The sequence below is a fragment of the Cataglyphis hispanica genome, chromosome 11 (genome assembly GCF_021464435.1).
Source record: "Cataglyphis hispanica isolate Lineage 1 chromosome 11, ULB_Chis1_1.0, whole genome shotgun sequence".
In the NCBI taxonomy this organism is placed as follows: domain Eukaryota; kingdom Metazoa; phylum Arthropoda; class Insecta; order Hymenoptera; family Formicidae; genus Cataglyphis; species Cataglyphis hispanica.
The window spans coordinates 2,562,309-2,576,730 of NC_065964.1; the positions used below are offsets into that span (position 1 = coordinate 2,562,309).

At 32.8% G+C, this 14,422-nt stretch overlaps 4 protein-coding genes across 7 annotated transcripts in view; all 4 read left to right on the forward strand.

The window, feature by feature from the left end:
* Nucleotides 1-14,422, forward strand: part of LOC126852724 (uncharacterized protein C05D11.1-like) — a 126,129-nt gene that overhangs the window by 13,264 nt on the left and 98,443 nt on the right. The gene's annotated exons all lie outside the window — the stretch shown is intronic.
* LOC126852944 (poly [ADP-ribose] polymerase tankyrase-1-like) lies at nt 546-12,838 on the forward strand. Its single transcript, XM_050598242.1, has 5 exons — nt 546-810; nt 6,083-6,200; nt 6,964-7,484; nt 8,969-9,068; nt 10,825-12,838. Exons 2-5 carry the CDS (start codon nt 6,095-6,097, stop codon nt 11,556-11,558), a joined length of 1,461 nt encoding a protein of 486 aa, XP_050454199.1. The 5' UTR covers nt 546-810; nt 6,083-6,094; the 3' UTR covers nt 11,559-12,838.
* Nucleotides 729-5,954, forward strand: LOC126852769 (uncharacterized). Of its 3 annotated transcripts, XM_050597920.1 has the most exons (4): nt 731-869; nt 1,861-1,958; nt 2,257-2,481; nt 3,450-3,614. In XM_050597920.1, exons 2-4 carry the CDS (start codon nt 1,877-1,879, stop codon nt 3,470-3,472), a joined length of 330 nt encoding a protein of 109 aa, XP_050453877.1. In that variant the 5' UTR covers nt 731-869; nt 1,861-1,876; the 3' UTR covers nt 3,473-3,614. The 3 variants fall into 3 exon arrangements, with proteins under 3 accessions (XP_050453879.1, XP_050453877.1, XP_050453878.1); XM_050597922.1 differs by lacking the exons at nt 1,861-1,958; nt 2,257-2,481 and adding an exon at nt 4,288-5,954 and having other exon boundaries at nt 729-869; nt 3,450-3,684; XM_050597921.1 differs by lacking the exons at nt 731-869; nt 1,861-1,958 and adding an exon at nt 4,288-5,954 and having other exon boundaries at nt 2,341-2,481; nt 3,450-3,684.
* LOC126852718 (nuclear receptor coactivator 2-like) overlaps nt 14,115-14,422 on the forward strand; it is a 121,873-nt gene continuing 121,565 nt past the window's right edge. Inside the window, exon 1 of one of the 2 annotated variants that reach the window (XM_050597798.1) lies at nt 14,115-14,354. The gene's annotated coding sequence lies outside the window, so the exon portion shown is untranslated. The remainder of the gene's footprint in view (nt 14,355-14,422) is intronic. The other variant, XM_050597790.1, reaches the window with a different exon arrangement.

Consider the following 14,422-nt stretch of genomic DNA (forward strand, 5'->3'; position numbering starts at 1 on the left):
AATTGTAGAAAAATATTATCTGTTTCTTTTTCTCTTTCTGCAAATTACTCGCTTTTCATTGTTTTTTGCAGTTGATTTCAGAGAATGTTCACGATCAAAAGTTTTTGCCATAAATTAGGCAAAATATTAATTACAACTATTTTCTTTTACGAAGACGTCAAAATCCATATTATTTTGTGATACTTTAATTTTTTTCATAACCCGAATTTATTTTTTTAATTTGTCAAACAATATAAACATAAGAAACATGTTTTCTTTTTAATTTTGACAATTTTTTGCTACTATTGTACATCCAGAACATCCTTAACGACGCGACTTTACTTGGGAACGTAATTACTGTTTTGGCCACTATGGTATGGCGCTGAAATCAATGAAAAATATTGGTCTTGCCTTCGTCCGGGCCTTTGGCTGTCTACTAATCTGTGGTCATGGGACGATATTCTCAATTGACTATTTCGCTAAGCTATAAATCGATTGGCTATTCTATCAAAATGGCGCAGCCAATCACATTCGCTGTCTTTTCCTTTCAATTTATTCGACACGCACATCAATTGTGTTTCTTGAGTCTATGGACAATAAATCTAGCACCGAATACTGCGTACTTTTGTGGTTGATTCGTGCAATTGTAAATCAAAGTTTTTTGTCAACAATACAAGTTACACGGTGAAGAAATACGTTATTTTCGGATAGAAGATTGAAGTACGAAGGCTTGTGAGTCGTGATTATCGAGATATCACGTGTAACTGGCTCTAAATAGTATCGTTGAGACGCAAATTATTTTTTCGGCATTTTCGACCCTTTTTCCCTTAGGTAAGAGACTCTACCTCAACAAAGTACGAAGATCCGTGTGACGTAGTCGTCGAGATAAGGCAAGAATGTCTGATTTATTGATATCTTGTAGAGTCCTATATAGGACTCTGGTATCTCGCAAGTTCTTCATCGTCCTATTTTTTGTTTTCATAAAATATATCGACGCATATAATGCACACATGTGGACGATTTGTTTTATTTTGTCTCAATTTTGTTTATTTTAATTATCTTATTACAAGATATATTTTTGTTTAAAAAATTTTAAAAATTTTAAATTTTTAAATTTAAAAAAATAGGGTTTAAAAAATTCTTTTTTTTTTTTTGTCACAATTAATCGGAAGAATTTATATTTTTATCATGTATTGTGTGCAAAATCATGTGGATATATATTTATTTGTATTTAATATCATTGTAAAAAATTTTATATGAATTATATTACATTGGTCAAAAAGTAAAGGCACTTTTTCGTTTATTTGTGATTTTCTCTTTTTTTTTTGCTTTTGTCTCTTTACTTCTTAACTGATATATATTTGCTTTTTCATGTTTGAAGATCATGTTTCACTTTTTATATTAAAACTGAGGTATATTCGATGATTATAAAATACAAAATAAATAAATTAAATATTGACTTAAATAAGTTACTTGTTTGTATAACGAAGAATGTAAGACAAATTGACATATAATCACACACATCACATTCTTGAATTCTATATTTTTTTCACTAATTTTTAGTTTATTTAATTATATTTTATATATATATATATTTTTTTTTTTTCTTTTCTATTTGTATAACATGTAATCTCTTTGACATTGTAATCGTTTTGTCGGTTTATCGCAATAAATACAAAAAAATATTAGCGAATAATACGATAATCTTTTTAAACTCTCTGGATCTTATAAGATGATCATGGCATTTAATTTTGATAATTTTAGTGGGATAATATCCCACTAATTGACATACTGCATCAAAACATTTTTATACACAAGTCTAACTTGTTTGTGCGAATATTACATGTTACATGTGTATCCATAGGATGTCATATATTACAGATTGTCTTAGCTGACTATGCCATACATTTTAGTACGTGGTAACCTAGCGTCATACAGTCATAAATATCCTTGGAGAGTTCTTGTGTCAGGGCTTAAAGGTACGAACTCCTGCATACTCGTTCTCATACAAATGCACATGTTACATTTCCCTCTTTTTAAATTTTGCCATAATTAAACGATTATGTTTAATGATTTGTCACAGTTGAAAATTTCTTAGATTAAATTTCTCTAAAAGTCATATGCTAGTAAAATAGCTAATAAATATTTTTACATAGATTTAGAGATTAGATTGATGTACCTTGATAATTATAGATAATATTTTTTAATTAAGAATATTATAAATAGGTATAATATAATAACAAATCAAGGTGCAAATAATATTCAATTATGTTATAGCGGCTGACATAGAACAGTTGAGTCGCTTTACATCTATCGGTTATTGCGACGATTCGACGATAGTATATTTGCAACATCCTTGCATAATATTGAGCGCTTTAGAGGTACTTGGTTACAAAGTCATCGCATCTTCCAGTACTAGCATTAAGCAGGATTATAATGAATACATGTGGACTATGAGAAAAGAATTTACAGAACCTGAACCTGATATTGCTGTAACAGCTGGTATGGTTCGAAATTAGTATAACGCAGAGCGCTTTTTAAGAGCAATCCAAGAGCACATCGTATAGCATAGTTGCAACATTTATTATGCACAATCGTATTCTAATGCTTCTGTGAAAAGTCTATCGACACACCCTATCATCAGAAAGCACATTTGTTTTCATCACATTGATGATTTATAAAACTCTAGTGTTATTATTTGTATATATTGTACATTATATGTGCTTATATATGCGCGTTAGTCATATTTCCAACAGAAAAAAATTTTTTTATGTGTAAAAATTCTCATTATTTTAGATGAAAATTATCTATAGTACTTTAAAAGAAGAGAGTAATATTGATTAGAACAAAAAATTAATAAAAAATTAACATCTTCAAACAATCTGTTTTCTATTGGAGATATGACACTGCATCAACATATCAGCTTCAACATTTCATTTAATCAGAAATGTGCCATTTATCCTGAAAGTGACTTTAGTCAAATTGTTTTAAAATCTTCTTAAAACAAGTATAAATTTTATATAATGATGATTGAACTTACATAAAATAAATGTACTTCAAAAAGGTTCTGGATATTATCTGACTATAATACAACAATATTTCAGAGAGAAATTTCATTTTATATAAAATTTATGTGAATATTTCCTTGTGAAAAAATAGAAATTTTGAAGCTGCATATATTTTTAAAGTAAAACTGAAAAGCTACTCGTATCTTTTTATGTCAATTGTAATGAAAGTTCAAGAGTTGAGAGATAGAGGTATTCTTTTGTTGCTGGAATCGTTTTAAAAGTATCACGAACGAAGAAAAATTTGATAAAATAACAAAAGCATTGCATAAACGCAGCTTTTTGAACTTTCAATCGAGAAATTTCGTCAAGAGATTGCTTCGTGAATGGGGTGATGTTTGTATCACTTTCGTGATAAACGGCTTCGATCGTCACTCACGTGCGTCACGTTTGCTTTTCTTCTAGAAGTAAAGCACAACGAGGTATAACGATACTTTTAGCGCGGCAATGGCAACCACGTCCAAAAAGGATGGCGTCGACGAGGACGACGACACTTTCTATTACGTCGGTGTAAGGGCATCCCCGTTTGCGGCCGATTGCGCTGTGTTTGGTTTGCCCTCGAAAGAGACATCAGCCTTACGCAGCCGCTTCCCGCTGTCTCCCAGTAGTACGAATATCGTGAATGGAATTATGCTCAAAGGTTAATATTAACCTTCTCTTCCAAGAAATTTTGAAATGTTGCACAGGTCGCTCCTCAGAGTCTCAAAATAGATCCTTTGAACTATGACATCTATAAAAATTACTAGTCATTTAAAAATACGAATTAATTGCGAGATAATATGTACACAAAGATTATTATAAAAACGAGTAATATGTGTAGAGAAAAATTTTTTTAAAGATATCCAGTTTAGGCCAAATATATCGGAGAAATTAAATTTCGGAGTTTTATCCATAGAACACCCTGTATATAACAAATATAATCATTAATGATTTTTCTTAACTTATTTTTATTTGGTAACTTTAAAATTACGATGTTTAATAATTTTTAAAAGTTTAATTAATTTAATAGAAAAGAAATCAGATTTTATATAAATGATTTTATTCTATTAATAATATTTTAATTAATAGAAAATAATAGTATTTTAATAGAAATAAAATTTTATTGTTGCATTAATGGTATAATAATTACTTAAGAAAAATTTGAACAAGATCATAGTATTATTACTTAAATTTTGATATATTAATATTAATTTTTTTATCAATTTTTAACTTTTAAGAATTTATGTTGCCAAATTGATTTCAGGAACACCGTTCTCCGTCATAAACGCTCTAGCCGAGCTCGGCTATCGAGTTATATGTAGTACTGGAGAGGCCGAGATACTTTGGACATTGCAGCGGGAATGTTAATGATATAAAAAAATTGGGTTTTATTGTATATATATATATATATATATATATATGTGTGTGTGTGTGTGCGTGCGTGCGTGTGTGTGTGTGTGTGTGTGTGTGTGTGTTTTTATGAATCAAACTACAATTGGTGAATGGGATCTGTAATATTATCTTCTTTTCTGCATTTTTCTTTTATACATCTTGTATTTCTGGCATTTCTCTACATCTAATCGCGTTTTGGCGAAATTTTACGATAGTAATTAAAAACGTATAATATTGTGTGGTCCATCTAAGAAGGCTTTATCCGACCGAATATCTTTTCAAGATATTTGATTGCTAGATATGTACTTCGCAAAGTTGGATGGTACATATGTAAAATGCAACTTGTCATTAAAAGAGAATATGTACAGTATTTCATTTGAAAATGAAAACTAATATGTTAGTCATTGCTGTAAACGATAACATGAATGTTTTTCTTGTTATTGATAGGACATTTTATATATATATTTCAGCAATGTTGCAAGTTTCTTTTTACAATTTCGAAAATGACACGATAAAACTGTATAATCATGATAAGACTGTCCGGAGGGGGGATTTCGAAGAAGAATGAACCATTTAAATATTCCTGCACTGTATGTTGCAGATAATAATTTATTAGCAGAGGCGGGAAATTCTTGTCGGAGCAATGCGCGTTGGCACACACAATATATATATATATATATATAAAATTAGAAGTATTGTATTTTGTGATATCTTTTTACCTTGTTGCGTGGAAAATGGTTTTTTTTGACGCTTTATTGAAAGTTAGGAGATGAGAATTTCATATAAGAATTTCATACAATTCAGGCAATGGTTCAAATTGGCGCAATATAAATTGCTCCAAACTGATCTATGTCGTCTTTGAACAGCGTTTATCTTTTTGTGGGGAATAAAATTTTATTATATGTACACATAAGAATTTATATAATATCTTTATATATGATAACACATACACATAAACATGTGTAATATTAATATAATACTTTCTTCTATCCATGTGCATTGTATTTTTAGTAGTTTATCGTACAGTTATTATATGTGCGAGATATCGTCCGGATCGAACACGGTCCAGAGAGTTTAAACATAAAACTGTCATTTGATATAGTATTTATGGCGATGTTTACTCTTGTATATTAACGTGTTTATCAATCCTCCTTCAAATGATGTGTGTCAATCTAAAAAATTATTGCGATTGATATTTCCTGTATTTATATTAAACTAAATTAAATAAAATTATATAGAATAATCATTATTTTATATAGTTTAACAATTATATATATTATAAAATTTATATGTAAGAAAATCAAAAATTATACTGTCGATGTCGTTCACGAAATAGTTCTTAGTTAATTTGACATGGGTGTAATTTATAGAACTAAAATTCGCGGATGTGGGCAATTTTATATTTATGTAAATTAATAATCTCGCGCATGAACAGAACCTTAAACTGTTTTGTACGACACAGTGTATAAGCGTAGCTTATATATAATAGAACGTTGTACACAATTATTTACATTACAATATACAAGAAATATCGATAAATTCATGTGTTATATACATTTTTTACGTAACAAAAATCTTTTTGTCTCCTGAAAAATCCTTTTTTATCATACAGACATATGTAAAAGGTTTATGTCAAACTTATATAGAATCCTAATGCTTATTTGCAGATATAATAAACAATGGCGCATTCTCACAATGATGATACTCATGCATGCCAAAGCAATAATTATGCTGTTTGTCAGACTTTAGATGAAATGGTATTCGAACGTGGACTTTGGAAGGCAGGTAAATGTGTAAGTGTTTGTTCTATTCGCGATATTTACTCAAAAATAATGTAAAAGATGGTAAATGTGTAACGAAACATCAGAAAATAGATCGTCAATGAATGGATTATATGTTCAGATTTGGCTATGCGTTTATTATAGATTCTAATATTAGATTTATGTTAATAGAGAATTCAAAAGATTCTATTTTTATATGTAATGTGTAGAAGACAATTCGGGAAAGGATAAAATAAAGAATTTATCTTTGAACTGATAATTTATATAAACACATGCGCGATTATTAAAAGGAAGCTATAAAGATTTATGTGCAATATTTATATATCTTCATAACAAAAACAATAGAGAAAAAAGGATGAGCATTTTATATTGCTTTTTTCTTCTATAATATTTTTTATTGAGCGGTTAAAGATTTATACAGAAATTATACATGGTCTCTTTTTGAATTAACAAAAAGCGAATACAGCGTTTCTCCGAATTAAATATCAGCCTAGAATAACTAATAGAACATAATTTGACATTTAAAGCTCGACTTGGTAGAATTTTAATTCGAGATTGAACTGTATCAAGCTATTCACATTGAAAATTATCAAAAACATCTATCTCTAAATTTTGATTTTAAATCTAATAGAAAACAATGCCTATTTTTCATCAAGGCAGTTTTATATACAAATGTTTACGTGAACACTTAAAAAGTCGAGAGGGCTCTCAAAAAAAAAAACTGATTCTATCGCAAAATTATGTAGACTAACGCGTATTTTTTTCAGCGTTGGATGGTGATATAGAACGCGTAGAAAGGCTGTTGGACAGGGGCCACGACCCCAGGAAGGAGGATACCAGTGGCTACACTCCACTGCATTTCGCCGCTCGACACGGTCATTTCGAGGTGTGCGAGCTCCTATTGAACCACGGCGCGAACGTGAATGCGACCACTCCCTCCCTTAAGGCGACACCTCTGCACCGTGCTGCTACACAAGGTCACGCTAAAACCGTCGAAACGTTGCTACGATATGGTGCAAATGCCAATCTGAAGGACATAGATGGCAAGACGGCCTTACACCGGGCAATCTCGAGTTATGTCAGCTCCATGGAAACTCCTCAAAATACCTCGTTATCGAACACTTGCATGTTATTGTTACCGCATACCGATCCTAATATCAAAGATAACACCGGACGAACTATAAAGGAATTAATGGAATCAATGGAAAAGGAATTAGATCACTTATATATTGAGCTACAAAAGATGATGAGTATAAAAGAAAAGGAGGAATTAAAAAAAACAAGCGTTTAAAAAGTAAAATAAAAACAAACTTAATGGAATATTTGTACATTGTTTTTATTAATATAATTTTCGGCGTGGCCCCTCTCAGGTTTCTCTCTGATAAAATATGAAATATAAAATACAAATATAATAAATACAATGTCCAAATAAATACATATAACTTATATATAAAGTAAATATATATACAACTTATATATTATAGAGAAATTTTCGCAAAATAATATTATTAATTATTATTAATTGCATTCAGCCGGCATAAACTATTGATAATCTTAACATTACTTAATTAAAGTAAGTAATCTACAAGAATCAAAGTAAAAATTTTATTAAATTTTTATATTATAATGTAGAATTATATCTACATTATAATATAAAAATGTAATAAACTGTATATATTATATACATAAAATATACAGTTTATTACATTTTTATATTATGTAGATATATATTATGTACATAAAATATACAATTTATATATTTTTATTCGCCATTGACATTATTCCATGTCCAGCAACCAATAACGACTAAGGAACTGCTGCGCGCGCAAATACAAATTACAATAGAGGACGCAAGTCATAGTTTGCACATTTTCTTATAAATTTTTTGTCGTTAGTCGTTAATCGTAAGCAAATTGACCAACCACAGTCGATTATTCCTAGAATATTCTTGGAATATAATAATTAATAATATAAATAATGTAAATAAAAAATAGTTAGTAATTTAAGCTTGAAACGGTCTTTAAATAATTCATATTAATAAAAAAGAAACCTTTTTACAAAAGCCATAATAAACGCCCTCTTTTAGGTTGAGAACACTGTTCGACACGCACATCAATTGTGTTTCTTGTTGTCTATGGACTCTATGGACAATAAATCTAGCACCAAGTACTGTGTCCTTTTGTGATCAATTCGTACAATTGTAAATCAAAGTTTTTGTCGAGAATACAAACTACAAGGTAAAGGAATACATTATTTTCGGATAGACGATAGAAGTACAAAGGGCTTGTTGGGTCGTGATTATCGAGATATCACACGTAACTGGCTCTAAATAGTATCGTTGAAAGGCAAATTGTTTTTTCAGAATTTTTGACCTATTTGACCCTTTTTCCCTTAGGTAAGAGACTCAACAAAATACGGAGATCCGTGTGACGTAGTCGTCGAGACAGCAAGAATGTCTGATTTATTAGTGTCACATAGAATCCTGTCCTATATAGGACTCTAGTGTCTCGGAAGTTCTGTATCGCCTGTTTTTTTTTATCTAGTTTTCGTAAAATGTATCGACGCATATAATGCGCACACGTTTGTGATGATTTGTTTTATCTTTGTCTTAATTTTATTTATTTTAATTCTTAACAAGATATATTTTAAGGTAGGTTTTCAAGATTTATTTACTTTTTTTTTCAAGAGATTGCTTCGTGAATAGGATAATGTTTGTATCACTTTCGTGATAAACGGCTTTGATCGTCTCACTCATGTTTGCTTTTCTTCTAGAAGCAAAGCACAACGAGGTATAACGATACTTTTAGCACGGCAATGGCAACCACGTCCAAAAAGGACGGTGTCGTCGTAGAGCGACAACACTTTCTATTATGTCAGTATAAGGACGTCCTCGTTCGCTGCCGATTGCGCTGTTTGGTTTGCTCTCGAAAGAGACATCGGCCCTACACAGCCGCTTCCCGCTGTCCCCAAGTAGTACGAATATCATGAATGGAATTATACTCAAAGGTTAATATTAATCTTCCCTTCCAAGAAATTTTGTTAACAGATTTTACATGGATTGCTCCTCAGAGTCCTGAAGCAGACCCTTCGAATTATGACATCTACAAAAATCATTAGTCATTTTAAATAAATTAATCATGAGACAAGTACACAAAAATTATTACAGTAAAAAGAGTTATATTTGGAGAAAAATTTTTTTAAAGACACTCAGTTTAGGCCAAATATATAGGAGAAATTAGATTTCAGAGCTTCATCTATGTAGAGAACTCTGTGTATATCGTCTTTGAAATAGAGTACGTATAGTATTTCACCTGACTTGAAAATGGAAACTTACATTTTAGTCATTGCTGTAAATGATAACATTAATGTTATCGGATATAAAATTTTGTATGTATATTTGAACAATGTCGCAAGTTTTTCTTTACGATTTCAAAAATGATATGATAAAATTTTGTGATATTTTATCTTGTTGCATAGAAAATGGGTTTTTTTACTTGCTTTATTAAGAATTAGCAGATGAGAATTTCATATAATCCAGGCAATGGTCCAAATTGGAGCAATATAAATTGTTCTAAACTGGTTATCCTTCAACGTTTATTTTTTTGTGGGAAATAAAATTTTATTATATATATAAATAAAGATTTATATAATATCTATGTATATGTAGATGATAACACACATACACATACAAACACATGTAGGATTAATGTAATTCCTTCTTCTACCATGTGCATTGTATTTTTGGTAGTTTATTGTACATTTATTATATGTGCGAGATATTGTTCAGATCGAACACGGTCTAGAGAATTTAAAACTATCATTTGATATAGTGTTTATGGCAATGTTAATTTTTACTTGTACATTAATGTGTTTGTCAATCCTATTGTAAATGGTGGTGTGTAAATCTAAAAAATTATTGTGATTGATATTTCCAGTATTTATATTAAATCAAATCAAATAAAATTATATAAGAACAATTGTTATTTTATATAGTTTAACAATTATTATATTACATATAAAATTTATATGTAAGAAAATCAAGAATATAATATTTACATCTAATATTTTCATATAAATAATAGTTAAATAATAGTTAAAAGATTTATATTAAATTTATATAACAAAATCCTAATAATTATTTGCAGATATAATAAACAATGGCGCACGCCGATGATACTCATGCTGCTTTAGATGAAATGGAATTCAAAGGTGGACTTTGGAAAGCAGGTAAATGAATGTGAAAGTAATTCTTCTATTCACAATTCGAATATTAACTCAACAGAATGTAAAAGGTTTATTGCTTCCATAATTTTTCAAAATAGATGGATTACACAGAAATCACATATGATCTCTCCAAATTAAAGACATGATATTTTTTGCGACTTAAACTTTAGACTAATAGAACATAATTTGACATTTAAAGACTTGATAGAATTTTAACTCAAGATTAAATTGTATCAAGCTATTTATATTGTTGAAAATTATCAAAAACTGTATCCTTGATTTTAAATTTAATAGAAAGAAAGCTGTTTACTTAAAAAGTCGAGAGGGCTTCCAGCCTTTAAAAAAAAAAAAAAAATCTAGTGATGCGAGCGTGAAATTATATAGATTAATTCGCATTTTTTCAGCATCCGATGGCGCCATAGAACGCGTAAAAATGCTGTTGGATAAGGGCCATGATCCTAGTGCAAAGGATTCCGAAGGCTGGCCTCCACTGCATTATGCAATAAAAAATCATCATACTTCTGTGTGTGAGATCCTATTAGAGTACGGCGCTGATGTGGAAGGACGCACCTTTGGTGAGACGACACCTCTGCACCGTGCTGCTACTCAGGGTCACGCTGAAACCGTCGGAATATTACTACGACATGGTGCAAATGCCAATCTGAAGGACATAGATGGCAAGACGGCCTTACACCGAGCAATCTCGAATTATGTCAGCTCCATGGAAACTCAAAATACCTCATTATCGAACACTTGCATTTTATTGTTACTGCATACCGATCCTAATATCAAAGATAACACCGGACAAACTACAAAGGAATTAATATCTCAAAAGTACAAGGAGACATTAAGCAAATTCGGATCAGAAACTGTGAAAAATTCGTTCTTAGAAAAGTGGTTCGACAAAAATATAGATTTGGGAGAAGCATCAGAAGACAAAAAATCATTGCAAAATAAACAAACATTGGAAGAAGAATTGAAAGCAATGGAATTAGGGAAGGAATTAGAAAAGGCGGATAAAAAATTAAAAAAAATTAAAATTAAAAGACTTGCTAAAGAACATCAACCAAAAGAAAGCGCACTTGAAGAAATTGAAAAATATGTTGATGCATTAAAACAAAAAAAGTCAGAATCTTAAAATTGGAATATTTGCTTATTTCGTTTTTGCTAGTATAGTTTTTGTTTTTACAAAGTAATGAAAGAGAGAGAGAGAGAGAGAGAGAATATATTATGTACATGTTAGCATAATATATATTCATATTTTGTTAAAATGTGAATCTCTTTTTTGATATTTATATAAACAAAAATGTATATGATAATTTCACGTAAACTGAAAGATTTGTAGCATTTTAGTGTTCAAAAATTTAAGAAGATAGAATATACGATTTTCTCTTGCGAGCATTCGAAATTTTATAACAATCGCAATGACACAAGGATTATTAAAACATCAATCATATGTTCGAAGGAAGAACAACTTTTATTTTTCGATTTATGAGTAGCGATGCCATCAAAGGAAATGATAAAATTCTCATGATTCATTAAAACTTTCTTAGTTTCATTGATGAAAAATAGATATTTCATCAACAATTCTTCAAATTGAGTATTCAGCATATCAAAACTTTCTTATCTCGATTTTCGTCTCGCTATGTTCTCGTTAAAATACTCTATACACTATACAATCAAAAATACGATCAAAAAAAGAAGCCAGAAAATTTATACCTCTCTCTCTCTCTCTCTCTCTCTCTCTCTCTCTCTCTAAAATTCTCATGATCAAAACTCAGTTTCATTGACGAAGAATAAATTTTCTTAACAATTCTCCAAATTAAAAATTTAATATATTAAAAATTTGTCTTCATTTTCATCTTGCCGCGACATTTCTTGTTAAAGACATTTGACATTTCTTATTCTACAAGTGGTAAAAAAAAGAAGACTGAAAATCTATGACTCTCTAGCGAGCATTGGAAAATTTATAACAATGACAATGATAGAAAGATTAATAAACTGTCAATATGTTCAAAGAAAGAAAAATAATTTCTATTTTTTTGACTTGTGAATGAGCGATGCCAAATATCAAAGGAAACAAAAGTCTCATGATTCATCAAAACACGCAGTTTCATCGACGAAGAATAGATTTCCTCAATAATTCTCCAAATGAAAAATTTAGTATACCAAAAATTCCTTGTCTTGATTTGCAACTCGCTGCGACATTCTTATTAAAATACTTTACATGTGTTCAAAAAAGAAGACAGAAAATCTATGACTCTCTAGCGAGCACAATCGAAAATTTATAACAATAACAATGATACAAGGATTAATAAAATATTAAAAAAAAAAAAAAAAAAAATTTCTATTTTTTAAATTATGAATAGCGATTCTAAATATTAAAGGAAACAATAAAATTCTCATGATTCATCAAAACCGTTAGTTTTATTGACGAAGAATAGATTTCCACAACAATTTTCCAAATTGAAAAATTAATACATCAAAAATTCATTATCTCCATTTCCACTTTCCAACGCCTTTCGACGTTCTTGTTGAAGTACCCTATACGCGGTCAATCTATCCATCCAGTCATCCGTCCATCCGTCCGTTCGCGCGACAGACAAGAGAAGCCGGAGGGTCGTGCACTTGATATTGAATCGGTCGCGCTCGCGGCCCTTCGGCCGTTTCCGGCGACGCTCGGCTCGGGCGCCGGAGGCCCAAGAGCAACGACGCGAGCGCCATCTCGCGGCCGCGAGTACCTGCCGTCGTCGTTCGCGGTGCGGCCGCGCCAGTCGTTGCACGACGCGGAGTCGTCAGTTGTTTCCACGAGTAGTAGTATCAATCGCGGATTGTTTGTGCGTGCGGGACCGCGTGCGAGTTGTTCTCACACGCGTCCGTCCGTCACCTTGTTCACGGTTGTTTCCCTAATCGCCTCGCCATCTACGGCGAGACGATCGTGTACGTTGCGGCCGCGTATAACGAGCGGCAGCCGTTCCTCTCTCGCCGCGAATCCGTGTCTCGCGGCGGCCACCGCGGCTGGTTTCGTCCACGCCCGTTTCGTTCCGGTTTTTCACGGCTCGTATCCGTAGCTCGAAGCTACTCGTCGCCGATCGCCGCGCGAGTGACAATCGCCGGAGGAAAAACCGAAGAAAGAGAGAGAGAGAGGGAGAAAGAAGGAAAGAGCGGCGATGTAACGTCGTCGCGCTGTGACGTCACGCACGTCGGGTCGCGCTAATCGAGTACACACACGCGCGCGCGAATTCAAACACAGCCTGAGCGGACAGCGCGCGCGCGCGCGCTCTCCGTCCGCGGTGTCGTGTCATCGTCGTGTTATTCGCGAGATACGTTTTTATCTCTCCTCTCTCTACGCCGTGCTCCGTGTATACAAACATATTTGTGTATTTTACGCGGATGAAAGAGAGAGAGAGAGAGAGAGACAGACAGAAGGAGTGCTGTGTATCCGTTACGTGCAGTGAGAGATAAAGCGGGACAGAAACGCGGGTAAGATCGCGAGAAACGGAGGAGAGAGAGACAGAGAGAGAGCGATAGATAAGGAGAGCAACCGCAAGAAAGAAAGAGAGAGAGAGAGGGACACACACAGACACACGCGTACATATATGCGCTCTCGCCGTGAGCGCGGCGGAGTCGTCGGGGGAAAGGGCGAGGAGGAGGGGGAGGGGGTGGCGGGAGCGGGACGTCTCGCCGCGACGTACTTGCGTGTACTGTCCAGCAGCGCTCGTCGCGAGGAGGAGGTTCTTCGCGCCGAAGAGGATGGGAAGAGCGGCGAGGCCGCCGGCCGCGAAGCGCTATTTCGCGACCAAATAGACCCTTCTGGAAAGGCTCGCGCGCGACAGTCGTCATCGTCATCGTTCATCGTCGACGGTGCGCGCTGGCACTCGCGCGTTTCCGACACACGTGCGAAACGCAGTATAAAGGAGATCAAACATCGAAGGTATATGTATATTCGTTTGCGCATATCCCGTGGCGCCCCACTGTGTTTTTCTGCGGAAAGAGCGTGAC

Coding starts and splice junctions, on each gene's coding strand:
- LOC126852944 (XM_050598242.1), top strand. CDS start 6,095: ATGGCGCATTCTCACAATGATGATACTCATGCATGCCAAAGCAATAAT. Junction 7,485..8,968: donor AATTAAAAAAAACAAGCGTT/TAAAAAGTAAAA, acceptor CTTTTCTTCTAG/AAGCAAAGCACAACGAGGTA. Junction 9,069..10,824: donor GCGACAACACTTTCTATTAT/GTCAGTATAAGG, acceptor GCATTTTTTCAG/CATCCGATGGCGCCATAGAA.
- LOC126852769 (XM_050597920.1), top strand. CDS start 1,877: ATGCCATACATTTTAGTACGTGGTAACCTAGCGTCATACAGTCATAAA. Junction 1,959..2,256: donor TCTTGTGTCAGGGCTTAAAG/GTACGAACTCCT, acceptor ATTATGTTATAG/CGGCTGACATAGAACAGTTG. Junction 2,482..3,449: donor TGATATTGCTGTAACAGCTG/GTATGGTTCGAA, acceptor CTTTTCTTCTAG/AAGTAAAGCACAACGAGGTA.